The sequence below is a fragment of the Salmo salar genome, chromosome 12 (assembly GCF_965601325.2).
Source record: "Salmo salar chromosome 12, fSalSal1, whole genome shotgun sequence".
In the NCBI taxonomy this organism is placed as follows: Eukaryota; Metazoa; Chordata; class Actinopteri; order Salmoniformes; family Salmonidae; genus Salmo; species Salmo salar.
The window spans coordinates 7,580,001-7,607,500 of record NC_138302.1 but is presented as its reverse complement, the minus strand read 5'-3'; the positions used below and the strand labels follow the sequence as shown (position 1 = coordinate 7,607,500).

Genomic DNA, 27,500 nt, shown 5'->3' with positions numbered 1-27,500 from the left:
GACAGATAACACCCCCTACAACAAGACAGATAACACCCCCTACAACAAGACAGATAACACCCCCTACAACAAGACAGATAACACCCCCTACAACAAGACAGATAACACCCCCTACAACAAGACAGATAACACCCCCTACAACAAGACAGATAACACCCCCTACAACAAGACAGATAACACCCCCTACAACAAGACAGATAACACCCCCTACAACAAGACAGATAACACCCCCTACAACAAGACAGATAACACCCCCTACAACAAGACAGATAACACCCCCTACAACAAGACAGATAACACCCCCTACAACAAGACAGATAACACCCCCTACAACAAGACAGATAACACCCCCTACAACAAGACAGATAACACCCCCTACAACAAGACAGATAACACCCCCTACAACAAGACAGATAACACCCCCTACAACAAGACAGATAACACCCCCTACAACAAGACAGATAACACCCCCTACAACAAGACAGATAACACCCCCTACAACAAGACAGATAACACCCCCTACAACAAGACAGATAACACCCCCTACAACAAGACAGACTAACACCCCCTACAAAAAGACAGATAACACCCCCTACAACAAGACAGATAACACCCCCTACAACAAGACAGATAACACCGCCTACAACAAGACAGATAACACCCCCTACAACAAGACAGATAACACCCCCTACAACAAGACAGATAACACCCCCTACAACAAGACAGATAACACCCCCTACAACAAGACAGATAACACCCCCTACAACAAGACAGATAACACCCCCTACAACAAGACAGATAACACCTCCTACAACAAGACAGACAACACCCCCTACAACAAGACAGACAACACCCCCTACAACAAGACAGATAACACCTCCTACAACAAGACAGATAACACCTCCTACAACAAGACAGACAACACCCCCTACAACAAGATAGATAACACCCCCTACAACAAGACAGAAAACACCCCCTACAACAAGACAGACACCACTTCCTACAACAAGACAGATAACACCCCCTACAACAAGACAGATAACACCCCCTACAACAAGACAGACAACACTTCCTACAACAAGACAGATAACACCTCCTACAACAATACAGATAACACCTCCTACAACAATACAGATAACACCTCCTACAACAAGATAAAACACCACCTCCTACAACAAGATAAAACACCACCTCCTACAACAAGACAGACAACACTTCCTACAACAAGACACCACCTCCTACAACAAGACAGACAACACTTCCTACAACAAGACAGATAACACCCCCTACAACAAGACACCACCTCCTACAACAAGATAAAACACCACCTCCTACAACAAGACAGACAACACTTCCTACAACAAGATAAAACACCACCTCCTACAACAAGACAGACAACACTTCCTACAACAATACAGATAACACCCCCTACAACAAGACACCACCTCCTACAACAAGATAAAACACCACCTCCTACAACAAGACAGACAACACTTCCTACAACAAGACAGACACTTCCTACAACAATACAGATAACACCCCCTACAACAAGACACCACCTCTTACAACAAGATAAAACACCACCTCCTACAACAAGACAGACACCACTTCCTACAACAAGACAGACACTTCCTACAACAAGATACAAGACACCACCTCCTACAACAAGATAAAACACCACCTCCTACAACAAGACAGACAACACTTCCTACAACAAGATAAAACACCACCTCCTACAACAAGACAGACAACACTTCCTACAACAAGACAGACACTTCCTACAACAAGACAGATAACACCCCCTACAACAAGACAGATAACACCCCCTACAACAAGACAGATAACACCCCTACAACAAGACAGATAACACCTCCTACAACAAGACAGATAACACCCCCTACAACAAGACAGACACTTCCTACAACAAGACAGACACTTCCTACAACAAGACAGATAACACCTCCTACAACAAGACAGACAACATCTCCTACAACAAGACAGACAACACCTCCTACAACAAGACACCACCCCCTACAACAAGACAGATAACACCCCCTACAACAAGACAGACACTTCCTACAACAAGACAGATAACACCCCATACAACAAGACAGACACTTCCTACAACAAGACAGATAACACCTCCTACAACAAGACAGATAACACCCCCTACAACAAGACAGACACTTCCTACAACAAGACAGATAACACCCCCTACAACAAGACAGATAACACCCCCTACAACAAGACAGATAACACCCCCTACAACAAGACACCACCTCCTACAACAAGACAGATAACACCCCCTACAACAAGACACCACCTCCTACAACAAGACAGATAACACCCCCTACAACAAGACAGACAACACCCCCTACAACAAGACAGAAACACCTCCTACAACAAGACACCACCCCCTACAACAAGACAGATAACACCCCCTACAACAAGACAGATAACACCCCCTACAACAAGACAGATAACACCCCCTACAACAAGACAGATAACACCCCCTACAACAAGACAGATAACACCCCCTACAACAAGACAGATAACACCCCCTACAACAAGACAGATAACACCCCCTACAACAAGACAGATAACACCCCCTACAACAAGACAGATAACACCCCCTACAACAAGACAGATAACACCCCCTACAACAAGACAGATAACACCCCCTACAACAAGACAGATAACACCCCCTACAACAAGACAGATAACACCCCCTACAACAAGACAGATAACACCCCCTACAACAAGACAGATAACACCCCCTACAACAAGACAGATAACACCCCCTACAACAAGACAGATAACACCCCCTACAACAAGACAGATAACACCCCCTACAACAAGACAGATAACACCCCCTACAACAAGACAGATAACACCCCCTACAACAAGACAGATAACACCCCCTACAACAAGACAGATAACACCCCCTACAACAAGACAGATAACACCCCCTACAACAAGACAGATAACACCCCCTACAACAAGACAGATAACACCCCCTACAACAAGACAGATAACACCCCCTACAACAAGACAGATAACACCCCCTACAACAAGACAGATAACACCCCCTACAACAAGACAGATAACACCCCCTACAACAAGACAGATAACACCCCCTACAACAAGACAGATAACACCTCCTACAACAAGACAGATAACACCCCCTACAACAAGACAGATAACACCCCCTACAACAAGACAGATAACACCCCCTACAACAAGACAGATAACACCCCCTACAACAAGACAGATAACACCCCCTACAACAAGACAGATAACACCTCCTACAACAAGACAGATAACACCCCCTACAACAAGACAGATAACACCCCCTACAACAAGACAGATAACACCCCCTACAACAAGACAGATAACACCCCCTACAACAAGACAGATAACACCCCCTACAACAAGACAGATAACACCCCCTACAACAAGACAGATAACACCCCCTACAACAAGACAGATAACACCCCCTACAACAAGACAGATAACACCCCCTACAACAAGACAGATAACACCCCCTACAACAAGACAGATAACACCCCCTACAACAAGACAGATAACACCCCCTACAACAAGACAGATAACACCCCCTACAACAAGACAGATAACACCCCCTACAACAAGACAGATAACACCTCCTACAACAAGACAGATAACACCCCCTACAACAAGACAGATAACACCTCCTACAACAAGACAGATAACACCCCCTACAACAAGACAGATAACACCCCCTACAACAAGACAGATAACACCCCCTACAACAAGACAGATAACACCCCCTACAACAAGACAGATCACACACCCCCTACAACAAGACAGATAACACCCCCTACAACAAGACAGACTAACACCCCCTACAACAAGACAGATAACACCCCCTACAACAAGACAGATAACACCCCCTACAACAAGACAGATAACACCCCCTACAACAAGACAGATAACACCCCCTACAACAAGACAGATAACACCCCCTACAACAAGACAGATAACACCCCCTACAACAAGACAGATAACACCCCCTACAACAAGACAGATAACACCCCCTACAACAAGACAGATAACACCCCCTACAACAAGACAGATAACACCCCCTACAACAAGACAGATAACACCCCCTACAACAAGACAGATAACACCCCCTACAACAAGACAGATAACACCCCCTACAACAAGACAGATAACACCCCCTACAACAAGACAGATAACACCCCCTACAACAAGACAGATAACACCCCCTACAACAAGACAGATAACACCCCCTACAACAAGACAGATAACACCCCCTACAACAAGACAGATAACACCCCCTACAACAAGACAGATAACACCCCCTACAACAAGACAGATAACACCCCCTACAACAAGACAGATAACACCCCCTACAACAAGACAGATAACACCCCCTACAACAAGACAGATAACACCCCCTACAACAAGACAGATAACACCCCCTACAACAAGACAGATAACACCCCCTACAACAAGACAGATAACACCCCCTACAACAAGACAGATAACACCCCCTACAACAAGACAGATAACACCCCCTACAACAAGACAGATAACACCCCCTACAACAAGACAGATAACACCCCCTACAACAAGACAGATAACACCCCCTACAACAAGACAGATAACACCCCCTACAACAAGACAGATAACACCCCCTACAACAAGACAGATAACACCCCCTACAACAAGACAGATAACACCCCCTACAACAAGACAGATAACACCCCCTACAACAAGACAGATAACACCCCCTACAACAAGACAGATAACACCCCCTACAACAAGACAGATAACACCCCCTACAACAAGACAGATAACACCCCCTACAACAAGACAGATAACACCCCCTACAACAAGACAGATAACACCCCCTACAACAAGACAGATAACACCCCCTACAACAAGACAGATAACACCCCCTACAACAAGACAGATAACACCCCCTACAACAAGACAGATAACACCTCCTACAACAAGACAGATAACACCCCCTACAACAAGACAGATAACACCCCCTACAACAAGACAGATAACACCCCCTACAACAAGACAGATAACACCCCCTACAACAAGACAGATAACACCCCCTACAACAAGACAGATAACACCCCCTACAACAAGACAGATAACACCCCCTACAACAAGACAGATAACACCCCCTACAACAAGACAGATAACACCCCCTACAACAAGACAGATAACACCCCCTACAACAAGACAGATAACAACCCCTACAACAATACAGATAACACCCCCTACAACAAGACAGATAACACCCCCTACAACAATACAGATAACACCCCTTACAACAAGACAGATAACACCCCCTACAACAAGACAGATAACACCCCCTACAACAAGACAGATAACACCCCCTACAACAAGACAGATAACACCGCCTACAACAAGACAGATAACACCCCCTACAACAAGACAGATAACATCTCCTACAACAAGACAGACAACACCTACAACAAGACAGACAACAACACCTACAACAAGACAGACAATAACTCCTACAACAAGACAGACAACACCTCCTACAACAAGACAGACACCACCTCTTACAACAAGACAAACAACACTTCCTACAACAAGACAGACAACACCTCCTACAACAAGACAGACACCACCTCTTACAACAAGACAGACACCTCCTACAACAAGACAGACACCACCTTCTACAACAAGACAGACACCACCTCTTACAACAAGGCAGACACCACCTCCTACAACAAGGCAGACACCACCTCCTACAACAAGACAGACAACAAGACAGAGAAAAGGGAGCCAAAGTGAGTATAGGTCAAAGTGGAAAATGATTACGAGAGGAGAAGAACGAGAGAGAGATCAAAAAGGAGGCGAAGAAGAGAAAGGGGAGGAGGGTTAGAAGGGTGAACCGCATGTTACAATATCAACACAATCAGTTATTTTCCGCTACATTAAAAGACCAAAGAAGCAATTCAATTAACTGGCCGAGGGGGAGAGAGGGAGAAGGAGTGAGAGGGGGATGGACAGAGGGGGAAGGCAAATTGAGAAATGGCGAGTTCAAGCAGTCATCAAAAGGAAAAGCATCCATTCTTTCTTGTTTCTTTTTCTATTATTAAAAAGATGAAACAGTAAGTGATTGGATTCAAATCACAAAAGACTATGTACTCTACTGCTGCTAGCTAGGACTGTTAGGGCTCTGATACTATGTCCTGCTAGCTAGGACTGCTAGGGCTCTGACACTATGTCCTGCTAGCTAGGACTGTTAGGGCTCTGATACTATGTCCTGCTAGCTAGGACTGCTAGGGCTCTGACACTATGTCCTGCTAGCTAGGACTGTTAGGGCTCTGATACTATGTCCTGCTAGCTAGGACTGCTAGGGCTCTGACACTATGTCCTGCTAGCTAGGACTGCTAGGGCTCTGACACTATGTCCTGCTAGCTAGGACTGCTAGGGCTCTGACACTATGTCCTGCTAGCTAGGACTGCTAGGGCTCTGACACTATGTCCTGCTAGCTAGGACTGCTAGGGCTCTGATACTATGTCCTGCTAGCTAGGACTGTTAGGGCTCTGACACTATGTCCTGCTAGCTAGGACTGCTAGGGCTCTGACACTATGTCCTGCTAGCTAGGACTGCTAGGGCTCTGACACTATGTCCTGCTAGCTAGGACTGCTAGGGCTCTGATACTATGTCCTGCTAGCTAGGACTGCTAGGGCTCTGACACTATGTCCTGCTAGCTAGGACTGCTAGGGCTCTGATACTATGTCCTGCTAGCTAGGACTGTTAGGGCTCTGATACTATGTCCTGCTAGCTAGGACTGCTAGGGCTCTGACACTATGTCCTGCTAGCTAGGACTGCTAGGGCTCTGACACTATGTCCTGCTAGCTAGGACTGCTAGGGCTCTGACACTATGTCCTGCTAGCTAGGACTGCTAGGGCTCTGATACTATGTCCTGCTAGCTAGGACTGTTAGGGCTCTGACACTATGTCCTGCTAGCTAGGACTGCTAGGGCTCTGACACTATGTCCTGCTAGCTAGGACTGCTAGGGCTCTGACACTATGTCCTGCTAGCTAGGACTGCTAGGGCTCTGATACTATGTCCTGCTAGCTAGGACTGCTAGGGCTCTGACACTATGTCCTGCTAGCTAGGACTGCTAGGGCTCTGATACTATGTCCTGCTAGCTAGGACTGTTAGGGCTCTGATACTATGTCCTGCTAGCTAGGACTGCTAGGGCTCTGACACTATGTCCTGCTAGCTAGGACTGCTAGGGCTCTGACACTATGTCCTGCTAGCTAGGACTGCTAGGGCTCTGACACTATGTCCTGCTAGCTAGGACTGCTAGGGCTCTGACACTATGTCCTGCTAGCTAGGACTGCTAGGGCTCTGACACTATGTCCTGCTAGCTAGGACTGCTAGGGCTCTGACACTATGTCCTGCTAGCTAGGACTGCTAGGGCTCTGACACTATGTCCTGCTGCTAGCTAGGACTGCTAGGGCTCTGATACTATGTCCTGCTAGCTAGGACTGCTAGGGCTATGACACTAGGTGTACCAAATGTAACTATTCAATGTCCCTCAGGCTATGGCAGGCAAATACATATTTGTCTACAAGAGGAGCTGTTGCTCCTTTGCCCATGAATATTTTTAGTTTTTCATCTGGGTTTTTAACATTTGGAAGACATTTTGTAATTTCTTTGAATAATGAATCTCTTAATGACTTTCTCTCTCTCTCTCTCTCTCTCTCTCTCTCTCTCTCTCTCTCTCTCTCTCTCTCTCTCTCTCTCTCTCTCTCTCTCTCTCTCTCTCTCTCTCTCTCTCTCTCTCTCTCTCCATATGAACACATCTGCTCACAAACTTCAGAAAGCGAGAAACCTCCTGCTGTTCCTGCTCCCTTTCTCGAACCGAAAGGTTGCTAGATTGAATCCCCACGCCGACTACGTGAAAAGTCTGCTGATCTGCTGTTGAGCAAGGCTCTAATTGCTCCAGGGTTGCCGTCAACAATGGATGATCCCTGGCCGTGCCTCCACTCTCTGAGGGTGTCTCAGGGAGAGAGGGAGGGGGGGATATGTAAAAAAACACATTTCTACATGTGTGAAACATGCGTGTGAGTAATGAATCCCTCCTCCTGTTAAAACAGTGTTGGACAAATGAAGAGGGGAGAGAGGGAGGGTGAGTGGAGAGGGAAAGAGGGAAAGAGAGAGAAAGAGGGAGAGAGCGAGAGGGAAGGAAGGAGGGAGGGAGAGTGGAGGGGGAAAGAGAGAGAAAGAGGGAGAGAGAGACAGGGAGGCAGGGAGGGAGAGTGGATGGGATAAGAGAGAGAGAGAGCGAGAGAGAGGGGGGAGGGAGGAAGAGAAAGAAGAAGAGTGGGGGGGAAAGAGAGAGAGAGCGAGAGAGAGAGGGAAGGGGGAAAGAGAGAAAGAGAGAGAAAGAGGGGGAGAGAGAGAGAGGGAGGGAGAGTGGAGAGAGAGAGAGAGAGAGAGAGAGAGAGAGAGAGAGAGAGAGAGAGAGAGAGGTGGAGTGGAGGGGGAAAGAGAGGGAAGAAGAGTTAAGGGGGAAAGAGAGAAAGAGAGAGGGAGAGCCTTCCCTGTAGCTCAGTTGGTAGAGCATGGTGTTTGCAACATCAGGGTTGTGGGTTCGATTCCCACGGGGGGCAAGCAAAAAAAATGTATGAAATGTATGCATTCACTACTGTAAGTCGCTCTGGATAAGAGCGTCTGCTAAATGACTAAAATGTAAATGTCAAAATGAGAGTGGAGAGGGAGAAAGACACAGAGAGGGAGGAAGAGGGAGAGACAGAGGCAGGTCGTGTTAAGACAAGTGAGGTGTGAAGAAGAAAGGTGTAAATTGTTCTTTTCTGGGAGAAATCACATACGGTGTCAACACACAGACACACAGACTCACACAGACACAGCACAAGACAGAAAATATCACAAAACAGCTTCAATGGAGAAAATGTGCCACCCTAGGATTCTGATTAACTGTCGAAGGTTTTGCAGATGTAGATTTTGACCGCTGATTAAGACTAGTACCGCCTGGCCTTTCAGTATATCCGTACCCGTTAACACTAGTACCGCCTGGCCTTTCAGTAAATCAGTACCCGTTAACACTAGTACCGCCTGGCCTTTCAGCATATCAGTACCCGTTAACACTAGTACCGCCTGGCCTTTCAGTATATCAGTACCCGTTAACACTAGTACCGCATGGCCTTTCAGCATATCAGTACCCGTTAACACTAGTACCGCCTGGCCTTTCAGTATATCAGTACCCGTTAACACTAGTACCGCCTGGCCTTTCAGTATATCAGTACCCGTTAACACTAGTACCGCCTGGCCTTTCAGTATATCAGTACCCGTTAACACTAGTACCGCCTGGCCTTTCAGTATATCAGTACCCGTTAACACTAGTACCGCCTGGTCTTTCAGTATATCAGTACCCGTTAACACTAGTACCGCCTGGTCTTTCAGTATATCAGTACCCGTTAACACTAGTACCGCCTGGCCTTTCAGCATATCAGTACCCGTTAACACTAGTACCGCCTGGCCTTTCAGCATATCAGTACCCGCTAGAGAACATTGCCGGTCATCCCTTTTAGTATACACATCAGATGCATATCCACCTGCAAGGTGCGAAAACATGCTTGATAAATACATGCTTTATAAATGCTTGATAAATAAATGCTTGATAAATAAATGCTAAATAAATGCTAAATAGATGCTTGATAAATAAATTATGAATAAATGTTTTATAAATAAATACTAAATCAATGCTTGATAAATAAATGATAAATAAATGCTTGATAAATAAATGATAAATAGATGCTTCATAAATAAATTATGAATAAATGTTTGATAAATAAATGCTTGATAAATAAATGCTTGATAAATAAATGCTTGATAAATAAATGATAAATAGATGCTTCATAAATAAATTATGAATAAATGTTTGATAAATAAATGCTTGATAAATAAATGCTTGATAAATAAATGATAAAAATATCATAAATAAATTCTTGATAAATAAATGATAAATGCTTGATAAATGTTTGATAAATAAATGCTTGACAAATAGTGCATCAACTATTGTAATGAATTAATTGCATGAAGAAATATTTATGGAAATACTGTATATCAATTTAAAAAATGAACGACAATAGTTATTTGTTTAGAGTGAAGGATATGTTTTATATAATTCTACAAAGTCCAAGAAAAAAACGTAAGCCTATTTTAATTTCCCTTAGAACTAAAACATTAGTGTAATCCATTTGATGAACTTTATTTGTACAGTTGATTAGTATCAGAGTTATTGTAATAAATAAAGTCCAGTTACAGCTGCAGTAAAAGGTTATTAACTATCTAATAAATGATATGCAGCTCAGGGCTCCAGCTATGCATTTGGTTTGCTAACTTTCAAGCTAAGTGTCTAGCTTAAAAGATCCAGCTTCCTGATTACAGCAGAGACAATCAACTCCCTCTAGCTTCCTGATTACAGCAGAGACAATCAACCCCCCTCCAGCTTCTTGATTACAGCAGAGACATTCAATCCACTCCAGCTTCCTGATTACAGCAGAGACAATTAACCCCCTCTAGCTTCTTGATTACCTCAGAGACAATCAACCCCCCTCTAGCTTCTTGATTACCTCAGAGACAATCAACCCCCTCTAGCTTCTTGATTACCTCAGAGACAATCAACCCCCCTCTAGCTTCTTGATTACCTCAGAGACAATCAACCCCCTCTAGCTTCTTGATTACCTCAGAGACAATCAACCCCCTCTAGCTTCTTGATTACCTCAGAGACAATCAACCCCCCTCCAGCTTCTTGATTACAGCAGAGACAATCAACCCCCCTCCAGCTTCTTGATTACAGCAGAGACATTCAATCCACTCTAGCTTCTTGATTACAGCAGAGACAATCAACCCCCTCTAGCTTCTTGATTACAGCAGAGACATTCAATCCACTCTAGCTTCTTGATTACAGCAGAGACAATCAACCCCCTCTAGCTTCTTGATTACCTCAGAGACAATCAACCCCCCTCCAGCTTCTTGATTACAGCAGAGACAATCAACCCCCCTCCAGCTTCTTGATTACAGCAGAGACAATCAACCCCCCTCCAGCTTCTTGATTACAGCAGAGACAATCAACCCCCTCCAGCTTCTTGATTACAGCAGAGACAATCAACCCCCTCTAGCTTCTTGATTACAGCAGAGACAATCAACCCCCTCCAGCTTCTTGATTACAGCAGAGACAATCAACCCCCCTCCAGCTTCTTGATTACAGCAGAGACAATCAACCCCCCTCCAGCTTCTTGATTACAGCAGAGACATTCAATCCACTCTAGCTTCTTGATTACAGCAGAGACAATCAACCCCCTCTAGCTTCTTGATTACAGCAGAGACATTCAATCCACTCTAGCTTCTTGATTACAGCAGAGACAATCAACCCCCTCTAGCTTCTTGATTACCTCAGAGACAATCAACCCCCCTCCAGCTTCTTGATTACAGCAGAGACAATCAACCCCCTCTAACTTCTTGATTACAGCAGAGACAATCAACCCCCTCCAGCTTCTTGATTACAGCAGAGACAATCAACCCCCCTCCAGCTTCTTGATTACAGCAGAGACAATCAACCCCCTCCAGCTTCTTGATTACAGCAGAGACAATGAACTCCCTCCTGGTGTGAGTGTGAGTAGCCTTTTGAGATAGTTGTATAACTGTATGAACTGGGTTGTCTGGCCTTGCAATGAAGTTATGTTGGATACGACCCAACCCTGCTATTAACAATGTTAGAATGTGGATACGGCCCAACCCTGCTATTAACAATGTTAGAATGTGGATACGGCCCAACCCTGCTACTGACAATGTTAGAATGTGGATACGGCCCAACCCTGCTATTAACAATGGTAGAATGTGGATACGGCCCAACCCTGCTATTAACAATGTTAGAATGTGGATACGGCCCAACCCTGCTATTAACAATGTTAGAATGTGGATACGGCCCAACCCTGCTACTAACAATGTTAGAATGTGGATACGGCCCAACCCTGCTACTAACAATGTTAGAATGTGGATACGGCCCCACCCTGCTACTAACAATGTTAGAATGTGGATACGGCCCAACCCTGCTACTAACAATGTTAGAATGTGGATACGGCCCAACCCTGCTACTAACAATGTTAGAATGTAGATACGGCCCAACCCTGCTATTAACAATGTTAGAATGTGGATACGGCCCAACCCTGCTATTAACAATGTTAGAATGTGGATACGGCCCAACCCTGCTACTAACAATGTTAGAATGTGGATACGGCCCAACCCTGCTATTAACAATGTTAGAATGTGGATACGGCCCAACCCTGCTACTAACAATGTTAGAATGTGGATACGGCCCCACCCTGCTCCTAACAATGTTAGAATGTGGATACGTCCCAACCCTGCTACTAACAATGTTAGAATGTGGATACGTCCCAACCCTGCTACTAACAATGTTAGAATGTGGATACGGCCCAACCCTGCAACTAACAATGTTAGAATGTGGATACGGCCCCACCCTGCTACTAACAATGTTAGAATGTGGATACGGCCCCACCCTGCTACTAACAATGTTAGAATGTGGATACGTCCCAACCCTGCTACAAACAATATGTTACTGAATCACATTCAGACCACAAAGTGTTGACCTCTGACTCTTCATTGAGTTATTTTTTTACCTGACTAACATGGTGAATAGAAAATGTGTTTTGACCATTATTTGAGCATTACTAGAACATTGTGGTTTAAGTTAGTAGTGGTACTCACACTCTGTTGCTGGGGATTATCTTGTGACCGTCTCTGTACCAGGTGACCTGCGGTCTCGGGAAGCAGCTGACGGTTGGAGTGTTCAGGACCGCAGCTCGACCAACACTGACCGTACGACGCTGCTCCTCACCAGAAAAGATACCCATGACTAGAGAGATAAAGAGAGAGAGAGAGATAAAGAGAGAGAGAGAGATAAAGAGAGAGAGATAAAGAGAGAGAGATAAAGAGAGAGGTAAAGAGAGATGCAGAGATAGAGAGCAAGAGCGATAGAGAGAGAGATAGAGACTAAGAGAGAGCGAGAGCGATAGAGATAGAGAGAGATAAAGAGAGAGAGAGATAAAGAGAGAGAGAGATAAGAGAGAGAGAGATAAAGAGAGAGATGCAGAGAGAGAGATAAAGAGAGATAAAGAGAGAGATAAAGAGAGATGCAGAGATAAAGAGAGAGCGAGAGCGATAGAGAGAGAGTAGAGATAAAGAGAGATAAATATAAAGAGAGAGAGAAAGAGAGAAAGAGAGAGAGGTGTGTGTGTGTACTTACAGGCGACCTGCAACTCAGATCTCCTCTGTAACAGGGCTCCCATTCTGTTCCTGACCACACACTGATACACCCCAGCATCTGACCTCCTGACCTCTGGGATAACATACCTAGAGAAAGAGAGAGGACTGGGTGAAACACCACAGTGTCATTACCTCTGGGACAACATACCTAGCGAGAGAGAGGACTGGGTGAAGAGAGTGAGTGAGTGAGTGAGTGAGTGAGTGAGTGAGTGAGTGAGTGAGTGAATGAGTGAGTGAGTGAGTGAGTGAGTGAGTGAGTGAGTGAGTGAGTGAGTGAGTGAGTGAGTGAGTGAGTGAGTGAGTGAGAGAGAGAGAGAGAGAGAGGGAGAGAGAGGGAGAGAAAGAGAGAGCGAGAGAGAGAGAGAGAAGACAGAGAGAGAAGAGCAAGAGGTATAATCTACAGGAAGAGAGGAAGAGAGAATTATACTCTACAGTTAGGAGGGAGTTATAGTGTATTGTGTTGTGAGAGGAGACAGAGAGAATTATACTCTACAGTTAGGAGGGAGTTATAGTGTGTTGTGTTGTGAGGGGAGACAGAGAGAATTATACTCTACAGTTAGGAGGGAGTTATAGTGTATTGTGTTGTGAGGGGAGACAGAGAGAATTATACTCTACAGTTAGGAGGGAGTTATAGTGTATTGTGTTGTGAGGGGAGACAGAGAGAATTATACTCTACAGTTAGGAGGGAGTTATAGTGTATTGTGTTGTGAGGGGAGACAGAGAGAATTATACTCTACAGTTAGGAGGGAGTTATAGTGTATTGTGTTGTGTTGTGAGGGGAGACAGAGAGAATTATACTCTACAGTTAGGAGGGAGTTATAGTGTATTGTGTTGTGATTGGAGACAGAGAAATAGAGAGAGAGAAATAGGTGAAAAAGACTGGAATGGTGATGTGTATGACCTTGGAGCAGACAGACATAGAGAGAAAGAGAAGAGAGAAAGAGAAGAGAGGAAGAGGAGAGAATGTGTGAACTGTACTCCTAAAGAGGGACAGATGGGGATGCGGAGGTGTGTACGTGTGTGTCTGTGGTGTGTGTGTGTGTGTGTGTGTGTGTGTGTGTGTGTGTGTGTGTGTGTGTGTGTGTGTGTGTGTGTGTGTGTGTGTGTGTGTGTGTGTGTGTGTGTGTGTGTGTGTGTGTGTGTGTGTGTGTGTGTGTGTGTGTGTGTGTCTACTGCCCGATGCCAGGTTGCCCATTAGAGTGGCACTGCCCATTAAAACCCCATTACATCCAACCTGGATGAAACACACACACACACCAACAAACACACACACACACACACACACACACACACACACACACACACACACACACACACACCAACAAACACACACAGCCAAACACACACACACACCAACAAACACACACAGCCAAACACACACACACACACACCAACAAACACACACAGCCAAACACACACACACACACACCAACAAACACACACAGCCAAACACACACACACACCAACAAACACACACAGCCAAACACACACACACACCAACAAACACACACAGCCAAACACACACACACACCAACAAACACACACAGCCAAACACACACACACACCAACAAACACACACAGCCAAACACACACACACACCAACAAACACACACAGCCAAACACACACACACACCAACAAACACACACAGCCAAACACATTCACACACACCAACAAACACACACAGCCAAACACACACACACACCAACAAACACACACAGCCAAACACACACACACACCAACAAACACACACAGCCAAACACACACACACACCAACAAACACACACAGCCAAACACACACACACAGCCAAACACACACAGCCAAACACACACAGCCAAACACACACACACACCAACAAACACACACAGCCAAACACACACACACACCAACAAACACACACAGCCAAACACACACACACACCAACAAACACACACAGCCAAACACACACACACACCAACAAACACACACAGCCAAACACACACACACAGCCAAATATTCCAGCCAGCATGTCCTTGTGATGTTGTCAACAACAGACACAGTGATGTATCAGCTTCAGACTGGAGCATCACTGGAGGAACAGCATCTCTACTGACAGTTCATTACAATCATTACACTGCTGTTGAACTGGGCTGTTGTGGCCATACATTGTCAATTCTATCCTACAACTGTCTAACTGTATCCTAACATTGTCTAACTAACTCTATTCTAACATTGTCTAACTATATCATAACATTGTCAAACTAACTCTATCCTAACATTGTCTAACTACCCTATCCTAACATTGTCAAGCTAACTCCATTCTAACATTGTTTAACTAACTCTATCCTAACATTGTCTAACTACCCTATCCTAACATTGTCAAGCTAACTCTATTCTAACATTGTTTAACTAACTCTATCCTAACATTGTCTAACTACCCTATCCTAACATTGTCAAGCTAACTCTATTCTAACATTGTCTAACTAACTCTATTCTAACATTGTCAAACTAACATAGTCATAATATTTTGTAACTAATTCTAACCTAACATTGTCAAACTAACATAGTCATAATATTTTGTAACTAACTCTAACCTAGCATTGTCAAACTAACATAGTCACAATATTGTCAAACTAACTCTATCCTAACATTGTCAAACTAACTCTATTCTAACATTGTCTAACTAACTCTATTCTAACATTGTCTAACTAACTCTATCCTAACATTGTCAAGCTAACTCTATTCTAACATTGTTTAACTAACTCTATCCTAACATTGTCTAACTAACTCTATTCTAACATTGTCAAACTAACATAGTCATAATATTTTGTAACTAATTCTAACCTAACATTGTCAAACTAACATAGTCATAATATTTTGTAACTAACTCTAACCTAGCATTGTCAAACTAACATAGTCACAATATTGTCAAACTAACTCTATCCTAACATTGTCAAACTAACTCTATTCTAACATTGTCTAACTAACTCTATTCTAACATTGTCTAACTAACTCTATCCTAACATTGTCAAGCTAACTCTATTCTAACATTGTTTAACTAACTCTATCCTAACATTGTCAAACTAACTATATTCTAACATTGTCAAACTAACTATATCATAACATTGTCAAACTAACTATATCATAACATTGTCAAACTAACTCTATCTTAACATTGTCTAACTGGGCTGTTGTGACAATATGCCCAAACATTGTCAATTCTATCCTTAAAAACTGTCTAACTTACTATCCTAACATTGTCAAACTAACTCTATTCTAACATTGTCTAACTAACTATATCATAACATTATCAAACTAACTCTATTCTAACATTGTCTAACTAACTATATCATAATATTATCTAACTAACTCTAACCTAACATTGTCAAACTAACAGAGTCATAATATTGTCAAACTAACTCTATTCTAACATTGTCTAACTAACTCTATTCTAACATTGTCAAACTAACATAGTCATAATATTTTGAAACTAATTATAACCTAACATTGTCAAACTAAGTATATCATAATATTATCTAACTAACTCTATTCTAACATTGTCAAACTAACATAGTCATAATATTTTGTAACTAATTCTAACCTAACATTGTCAAACTATGTATATCATAATATTATCTAACTAACTCTATTCTAACATTGTCTAACTAACTATATCATAATATTATCTAACTAACTCTAACCTAACATTGTCAAACTAACGTAGTCATAATATTTTGTAACTAATTCTAACCTAACATTGTAAAACTAACATAGTCATAATATTATCTAACTAACTCTAACCTAACATTGTCAAACTAACATAGTCATAATATTTTGAAACTAACTCTATCCTAAAATGGTCAATCTAAAGCCATCCTTAATTCCCAAATAGGTCCTCTTACATCCCCAAACAGATGTTTTCTAAACATTTCCAACACAATTTGGGCCTTAACTTTGAAAAGTCCTGAAACAGCCGTGACATCATAATACACCCAGCGTCATTGTGTTGTTGTTCTAACGTCCGATACAGAATACCACTTACCATCTCAATCAATACATGGCTACAAACTGCTGGGTCATTCCCCCGCAGAAACAGAGAGAAAGGGTGTGTGTGCATTCTCTTTCCATCTCTCTCTCTCCCCTTTCTCTCTCTTTCTATCTCTCTCTCTCTCTCTCTCTCTCTCTCTCTCTGTCCCTCTTCCCCCTCTCTCTCTCTCTCTCTCTGTCCCTCTTCCCTCTCCCCTCCCTCTTCTCTCTCTCCATCTCTCTCTCTCTCCATCTCTCTCTCTCTTCATCTCTCTCTCTCTCCATCTCTCTCTCTCTCCATCTCTCTCTCTCTTCATCTCTCTCTCTCTTCATCTCTCTCTCTCTCTCTCTCTCAATCTCTCTATCTCTCTCTCTCTCCATCTCTCTCTCTCTTCATCTCTCTCTCTCTCCATCTCTCTCTCTCCATCTCTCTCTCTCTTCATCTCTCTCTCTCTTCATCTCTCTCTCTCTCTCTCTCTCAATCTCTCTCCATCTCTCTCTCTCTTTGTGTGTATGTTCCATACTCTATGGGTGAGTGATGTAAAAAGCAGTAATGTATCACAGCACGATTGGAGCGAGGGAAGCTTAGTCAACAACACCCAGACATCGTGGTGGTCCTATCGATCCCCCAAACCCTCCTGTAGTGTAAATGAGAGAGGGAAGCTTAGTCAACAACACCCAGACATCGTGGTGGTCCTATCGATCCCCCAAACCCTCCTGTAGTGTAAATGAGAGAGGGAAGCTTAGTCAACAACACCCAGACATCGTGGTGGTCCTATCGATCCCCCAAACCCTCCTGTAGTGTAAATGAGAGAGGGAAGCTTAGTCAACAACACCCAGACATCGTGGTGGTCCTATCGATCCCCCAAACCCTCCTGTAGTGTAAATGAGAGAGGGAAGCTTAGTCAACAACACCCAGACCTCGCTGGAGTTGAAGAGTCAGTCTTTGAGTTTGCAGTGGTGTGTGTCCGTCTGTATGTGTGAGTGCAGGCAGGAGTGTGTCTGGAATTGTGTTTGTCTTAGACTTTGTTCTAGCAGCAGTTATTGCCCTGCATCTGCCTTCTGTCTACCTTCGCCTTTTAACACATTGTCTCGTCTCATGTCAACACTCCATGAGGAAAGAGATAAAAGCTCAGAGTGTGTGAGAGCTGAGACAGACAGGAGAGTGTTCATATATATAGATATTATTATACATCCCACAACACATTATATATAGAGAAATATCTTCATGTATATATTATTATCTGATAGATCATGTTTACCACTCCGGGGAGAGAGGGGAAGACAGGAGGATGACATGGAGAGTACAGGATGAATGCTGACTGCTGATATACACACTACCACAGACATCTGAGTCAATCATGCACATTGACATCAGACAAAAGTTGCTCTCAGGTTTCTCAAGTTAGTAAAATAAAGTATGAAGAAGACATTTACGGGTAGAGAGAGGCATATTATATATACAGTGGGGGAAGAAAGTATTTGATCCCCTGCTGATTTTGTATGTTTGCCCACTGACAAAGAAATGATCAGTCTATAATTTTAATGGTAGGTTTATTTGAACAGTGAGAGACAGAATAACAACAAACAAATCCAGAAAAACGCATGTCAAAAATGTTATAAATTGATTTGCATTTTAATGAGGGAAATAAGTATTTGACCCCCTCTCAATCAGAAAGATTTCTGGCTCCCAGGTGTCTTTTATACAGGTAACAAGCTGAGATTAGGAGCACACTCTTAAAGGGAGTGCTCCTAACTGCAGCTTGTTACCTGTAAAAAAGACACCTGTCCACAGAAGCAATCAATCAATCAGATTCCAAACTCTCCACCATGGCCAAGACCAAAGAGCTCTCCAAGGATGTCAGGGACAAGATTGTAGACCTACACAATGCTGGAATGGGCTACAAGACCATCGCCAAGCAGCTTGGTGAGAAGGTGACAACATTTGATGCGATTATTTGCAAATGGAAGAAACACAAAAGAACTGTCAATCTCCCTCGGCCTGGGGCTCCATGCAAGATCTCACCTCGTGGAGTTGCAATGATCATGAGAACGGTGAGGAATCAGCCCAGAACTACACGGGAGGACCTTGTCAATGATCTCAAGGCAGCTGGGACCATAGTCACCAAGAAAACAATTGGTAACACACTACGCCGTGAAGGACTGCAATCCTGCAGCGCCCTCAAGGTCCCCTTGCTCAAGAAAGCACATATACATGCCCGTCTGAAGTTTGCCAATGAACATCTGAATGATTCAGAGGACAACTGGTGAAAGTGTTGTGGTCAGATGAGACCAAAATGGAGCTCTTTGGCATCAACTCAACTCGCCGTGTTTGGAGGAGGAGGAATGCTGCCTATGACCCCAAGAACACCATCTCCACCGTTAAACATGGAGGTGGAAACATTATGCTTTGGGGGTGTTTTTCTGCTAAGGGGACAGGACAACTTCACCGCATCAAAGGGACGATGGACGGGGCCATGTACCGTCTAATCTTGGGTGAGAACATCCTTCCCTCAGCCAGGGCATTGAAAATGGGTCGTGGATGGGTATTCCAGCATGACAATGACCCAAAACACACGGCCAAGGCAACAAAGGAGTGGCTCAAGAAGAAGCACATTAAGGTCCTGGAGTGGCCTAGCCAGTCTCCAGACCTTAATCCCATAGAAAATCTGTGGAGGGAGCTGAAGGTTCGAGTTGCCAAACGTCAGCCTCGAAACTTTAATGACTTGGAGAAGAGGAGTGGGACAAAATCTCTCCAGAGATGTGTGCAAACCTGGTGGCCAACTACAAGAAACGTCTGACCTCTGTGATTGCCAACAAGGGTTTTGCCACCAAGTACTAAGTCATGTTTTGCAGAGGGGTCAAATACTTATTTCCCCCATTAAAATGCAAATCATTTTATAACATTTTTGACATGCATTTTTCTGGATTTTTTTGTTGTTATTCTGTCTCTCACTGTTCAAATAAAGCTACCATTAAAATTATAGACTGATCATTTCTTTGTAAGTGGGAAAATGAACAAAATCAGCAGGGGATCAAATACTTTTCCCCCCCACAGTAGGCATATTAAATATAGGTATATTAAATATATAGGTATATTATAGATAGGCATATTAAATATAGGTATATTAAGTATAGGTATATTATGTATAGGCATATTATATATAGGCATATCATATATAGGTATATCATATATAGGTATATCATATATAGGTATATTACATATAGGTATATTATATATAGGTATATTATATATAAGTATATTAAATATATAGGCATATTATATATAGGAATATTATATATAGATATATTATATATAGGCATATTATATATAGGTATATTATCTATAGGTATGTTGTATATGGGCATATTATATATAGGTATATTATATATAAGTATTTTAAATATATAGGCATATTATATATAGGCATATTATACATAGGTACATTAATAGAGAGAGGTATATTATATATAGGTAAATGTATAGAGAAAGGTATATTATATATGGGTATATTAATTAGAGAGAGGTATATTGTATATAGGTATATTAATAGATAGAGGTATATTATATATAGGTACATGTATAGAGAAAGGTATATTATATATAGGTACATTAATAGATAGAGGTATATTATATATAGGTACATCTATAGAGAGAGGTATATTATATATAGGTATATCTATAGAGAGAGGTATATTATATTTAGGTATATTAATATAGAGAGGTATATTATATAAAGGTATATCTATAGAGAGAGGTATATTATATATAGGTATATCTATAGAGAGAGGTATATTATATATAGGTATATCTATAGAGAGAGTTATATTATATATAGGTATATTTCTAGAGAGAGGTATATTATATTTAGGTATATTAATATAGAGAGGTATATTATATAAAGGTATATCTATAGAGAAAGGTATATTATATATAGGTATATCTATAGAGAAAGGTATATTATATATAGGTATATCTATAGAGAGAGGTATATTATATATACGTATATCTATAGAGATAGGTATATTATATATAGGTATATTTATATAGAGAGGTATATTATATATAGGTATATCTATAGAGATAGGTATATTATATATAGGTATATCTATAGGAAGAGGTATATTATATATAGGTATATCTATAGAGATAGGTATATTATATATAGGTATATCTATAGAGATAGGTATATTATATATAGGTATATCTATAGAGAGAGGTATATTATATATAGGTATATCTATAGAGAGAGGTATATTATATATAGGTATATCTATAGGGAGAGGTAGATTATATATAGGTATATCTATAGAGATAGGTATATTATATATAGGTATATCTATAGAGAGAGGTATATTATATATAGGTATATCTATAGAGAGGTATATTATATATAGGTATATCTATAGGGAGAGGTATATTATATATAGGTATATCTATAGAGATAGGTATATTATATAAAGGTATATCTATAGAGAGAGGTATATTATATATAGGTATATCTATAGAGAGAGGTATATTATATATAGGTATATCTATAGAGAGAGGTATATTATATAAAGGTATATCTATAGAGAGAGGTATATTATATAAAGGTATATCTATAGAGAGAGGTATATTATATATAGGTATATCTATAGAGAGAGGTATATTATATATAGGTATATCTATAGAGAGAGGTATATTATATATAGGTATATTTATAGAGATAGGTATATTATATATAGGTATATCTATAGAGATAGGTATATTATATATAGGTATATCTATAGAGATAGGTATATTATATATAGGTATATCTATAGGGAGAGGTATATTATATATAGGTATATCTATAGAGATTGGTATATTATATATAGGTATATCTACATCTATAGTGGAGAGAAGGAGGTAGAGAGGTACAGTATATTATATAAGGTATATTTAAGGTATATTTACGTGTATAGTGGAGAGAAGCAGGTAGAGAGGTACAGTATATTATATAAGGTATATTTAAGGTATATTTACGTGTATAGTGGAGAGAAGTGTGTGATGTCTGTGTTGTTGAGGATCCATCGGTACTGTAGAGGCCAGGAGCCTTCAGCCAGACAGGTCAGTACCAGCCTGTTACCCTCTAGATGGGTCTGGACCTGGCCTGGAGTCACACGGAAATATGGAGCTACATCTGGAGGATGAGAAGAGGGGGGTGGAGGGGAGACGGGAGGAGAGAAGAGGAGAGAATAAATATTTAATTCAGCTTGAATTTAAAATCATTTATAAGTCAAAACATGGACATGAAACAATCTACAGGTTATATGTACAGTGTCTTCAGAAATATTCCCACCCTTTTACCTTTTTCCACATTTTGTTGTGTTAGACCCTAAAATAAAAATGTCTTCATTTAAAAAAAATACCTCGCCCATCTACACACAATATCCCTTAACACTAGAAGTGCTTGGCCTTTCAGCCCGTAACTTCCCACTAGAGAACGTTGAGAACGTTGAGGTCCTCTGAGGCATCAGATGCATATCAACCCACCAGGTGCAGCAAACATAAAGCACCAACGCCTGATAGATAGTGTTGATAGATAGTGCTGATATAGATAGTGCTGATAGATAGTGTTGATAGATAGTGTTGATAGATAGTGTTGATAGTGTTGATAGAGAGTGTTGATAGATAGTGTTGATAGTGTTGATAGATAGTGTTGATAGTGTTGATAGAGAGTGTTGATAGATAGTGCTGATAGATAGTGCTGATAGATAGTGCTGATAGATAGTGTTGATAGATAGTGTTGATAGATAGTGCTGATAGATAGTGTTGATAGTGCTGATAGATAGTGTTGATAGATAGTGTTGATAGATAGTGCTGATAGATAGTGTTGATAGATAGTGCTGATAGATAGTGCTGATAGATAGGGTTGATAGTGTTGATATATAGTGTTGATAAATAGTGTTGATATATAGTGTTGATAGATAGTGCTGATAGATAGTGTTGATAGATAGTGCTGATAGATAGGGTTGATAGTGTTGATATATAGTGTTGATAGATAGTGTTGATAGATAGTGTTGATATATAGTGTTGATAGATAGTGCTGATAGATAGTGCTGATAGATAGGGTTGATAGTGTTGATATATAGTGTTGATAGATAGTGCTGATAGATAGTGTTGATATATAGTGTTGATAGATAGTGCTGATAGATAGTGTTGATAGATAGTGCTGATAGATAGTGCTGATAGATAGTGCTGATAGATAGTGCTGATAGATAGTGTTGATATATAGTGTTGATAGATAGTGCTGATAGATAGTGTTGATAGATAGTGTTGATAGATAGTGCTGATAGATAGTGTTGATAGTGCTGATAGATAGTGTTGATAGATAGTGTTGATATATAGTGTTGATAGATAGTGCTGATAGATAGTGTTGATAGATAGTGCTGATAGATAGGGTTGATAGTGTTGATATATAGTGTTGATAGATAGTGTTGATAGATAGTGTTGATAGATAGTGCTGATAGATAGTGCTGATAGATAGTGCTGATAGATAGGGTTGATAGTGTTGATATATAGTGTTGATATATAGTGTTGATAGATAGTGTTGATAGATAGTGCTGATAGATAGTGTTGATAGATAGTGTTGATAGATAGTGCCGATAGATAGGGTTGATAGATAGTGCTGATAGATAGTGTTGATAGATAGTGCTGATAGATAGTGTTGATAGATAGTGCTGATAGATAGTGTTAATAGATAGTGTTGATATATAGTGTTGATAGATAGTGTTGATAGATAGTGCCGATAGATAGTGTTGATATATAGTGCTGATAGATAGTGTTGATATATAGGGTTGATAGATAGTGCTGATAGATAGGGTTGATAGATAGTGCTGATAGATAGTGGTGATAGATAGTGTTGATAGATAGTGGTGATAGATAGTGGTGATAGATAGTGCTGATAGATAGTGTTGATGGATAGTGCTGATGGATAGTGTTGATAGATAGTGTTGATAGATAGTGCTGATAGATAGTGTTGATATATAGGGTTGATAGATAGTGCTGATAGATAGTGTTGATAGATAGTGCTGATAGATAGTGCTGATAGATAGTGCTGATAGATAGTGTTGATAGATAGTGCTGATAGATAGTGCTGATAGATAGTGCTGATAGATAGTGTTGATAGATAGTGCTGATAGATAGTGTTGATAGATAGTGTTGATAGATAGTGCTGATAGATAGTGTTGATAGATAGTTTTGATATATAGGGTTGATAGTGCTGATAGATAGTGCTGATAGATAGTGCTGATAGATAGTGTTGCTAGATAGTGCTGATAGATAGTGTTGATAGATAGTGCTGATAGATAAAGTATGAATTGCATGGAGAAATAATGGTGAAACATATAACAACAACAGTTATTAGTTTAGAGTCAAGGACATGTTCTGGATAATTCTAGAGGAAAACGTAGGCCTACTGCCTATTTTCAAAAACACTTCCAGCCAATGACACATCAACATTGTAACAGTGTAATAAATACATATATGCTATGGGCAGAATAATCACACATGGACAGAGAGGATATTCTGGGGAAAAAGGGACATTTGGAAATAGAGAGCTGCACCTCTGGAATTTTGACAGTTATTTGACAAAGGAAAATGTCATAGAAACAGTAGAATCTGCTCTTCCAGATACGACAAAGAAATCTAGAAGTTTGTGAAATGTGTTTCGGTAGACCTAGTTTGTGAAATTAGTTTCGGTAGACCTAGTTTGTGAAATTAGTTTAGGTAGACCTAGTTTGTGAAATGAGTTTCGGTAGACCTAGTTTGTGAAATTAGTTTAGGTAGACCTAGTTTGTGAAATTAGTTTAGGTAGACCTAGTTTGTGAAATTAGTTTCGGTAGACCTAGTTTGTGAAATTAGTTTAGGTAGACCTAGTTTGTGAAATTAGTTTAGGTAGACCTATAGTTTGTGAAATGTGTTTCGGTAGACCTATAGTTTGTGAAATGTGTTTCGGTAGGCCTACAGTTTGTGAAATGTGTTTCGGTAGGCCTACAGTTTGTGAAATGTGTTTCGGTAGGCCTACAGTTTGTGAAATGTGTTTCGGTAGGCCTACAGTTTGTGAAATGTGTTTCAGTAGGCCTACAGTTTGTGAAATGTGTTTCGGTAGGCCTACAGTTTGTGAAATGTGTTTCGGTAGGCCTATAGTACAGTGTGGAGAGAGACACACATTAGCGCCTAGCTGGGTACGAACGTCCTACAGCACATTGTCTTGGAGCCTGGCTGGGTACCAACATCCTACAGCACATTGTCTTGGAGCCTGGCTGGGTACCAACGTCCTACAGAACATTGTCTTGGAGCCTGGCTGGGTACCAACGTCCTACAGCACATTGTCTTGGAGCCTGGCTGGGTACCAACATCCTACAGCACATTGTCTTGGAGCCTGGCTGGGTACCAACGTCCTACAGCACATTGTCTTGGAGCCTGGCTGGGTACCAACGTCCTACAGCACATTGTCTTGGAGCCTGGCTGGGTACCAACGTCCTACAGCACATTGTCTTGGAGCCTGGCTGGGTACCAACGTCCTACAGAACATTGTCTTGGAGCCTGGCTGGGTACCAACGTCCTACAGCACATTGTCTTGGAGCCTGGCTGGGTACCAACATCCTACAGCACATTGTCTTGGAGCCTGGCTGGGTACCAACGTCCTACAGCACATTGTCTTGGAGCCTGGCTGGGTACCAACGTCCTACAGCACATTGTCTTGGAGCCTGGCTGGGTACCAACGTCCTACAGCACATTGTCTTGGAGCCTGGCTGGGTACCAACGTCCTACAGCACATTGTCTTGGAGCCTGGCTGGGTACCAACGTCCTACAGCACATTGTCTTGGAGCCTGGCTGGGTACCAACGTCCTACAGCACATTGTCTTGGAGCCTGGCTGGGTACCAACGTCCTACAGCACATTGTCTTGGAGCCTGGCTGGGTACCAACGTCCTACAGCACATTGTCTTGGAAGGTTAAGGTGGGTAAAAACAGGTAAAAAAAAGCTCTAAATAGTTTTCTGTTTGTAATGTTCAAAATTCTAAATACATCAAACATATTGTTTTCTAGGGGTTTGATGCCATTTGGTCCATTCCAGACATTATTAGCAGCCTCCACTGGAGCAGAAACACAAACAAACAGGGAGCGTTCAGGCAGCTGACAGACACTACAGGAACTGACAGACAGTACAGGAACTGACAGACACTACAGGAACTGACAGACACTACAGGAACTGACAGACAGTACAGGAACTGACAGACACTACAGGAACTGACAGACACTACAGGAACTGACAGACACTACAGGAACTGACAGACAGTACAGGAACTGACAGACACTACAGGAACTGACAGACACTACAGGAACTGACAGACACTACAGGAACTGACAGACAGTACAGGAACTGACAGACACTACAGGAACTGACAGACACTACAGGAACTGACAGACACTACAGGAACTGACAAACACTACAGGAACTGACAGACACTACAGGAACTGACAGACAGTACAGGAACTGACAGACAGTACAGGATCTGACAGACACTACAGGAACTGACAGACACTACAGGAACTGACAAACACTACAGGAACTGACAGACACTACAGGAACTGACAGACAGTACAGGAACTGACAGACACTACAGGAACTGACAAACACTACAGGAACTGACAGACACTACAGGAACAGGTGGAGGTGGAGTGGCTGAGATATATTCTGCATTCTTAATCAAAGCCATCCCTCATACCTTACACACACACACACACACACACACACACACACACACACACACACACACACACACCACACACACACACACACACACACACACACACACACACACACACACACACACACACACCACACACCTACACACATTAATCCCACAGGAACCCCCCTGCTAGCAGGATGAACGGGTCTATCAACAAGATCTCACAATTTTATCAAATTTGGTTTGGATGTAAACAACATTAAGTTATTCATTCTGAATGGTAAAGTTAAGGGTTAAGGTCTGGGACAAGGTAAACAACATTAAGTTATTCATTCTGAATGGTAAAGTTAAGGGTTAAGGTCTGGGACAAGGTAAACAACATTAAGTTATTCATT

General features: G+C 41.6%; 1 protein-coding gene across 1 annotated transcript in view; it reads right to left on the bottom strand.

Annotated features, from left to right (window-relative positions):
• The window catches only part of LOC145850448 (protein sidekick-1), a 340,167-nt gene that overhangs the window by 162,897 nt on the left and 149,770 nt on the right, over positions 1-27,500 (bottom strand). The window contains exons 2-4 of the mRNA XM_082958398.1: positions 22,393-22,549; positions 13,361-13,467; positions 12,823-12,970 (exon numbers count right to left, since the gene is read on the bottom strand). Of these exons, the coding sequence (XP_082814524.1) occupies positions 12,823-12,970; positions 13,361-13,467; positions 22,393-22,549 (412 nt within the window). The remainder of the gene's footprint in view (positions 1-12,822; positions 12,971-13,360; positions 13,468-22,392; positions 22,550-27,500) is intronic.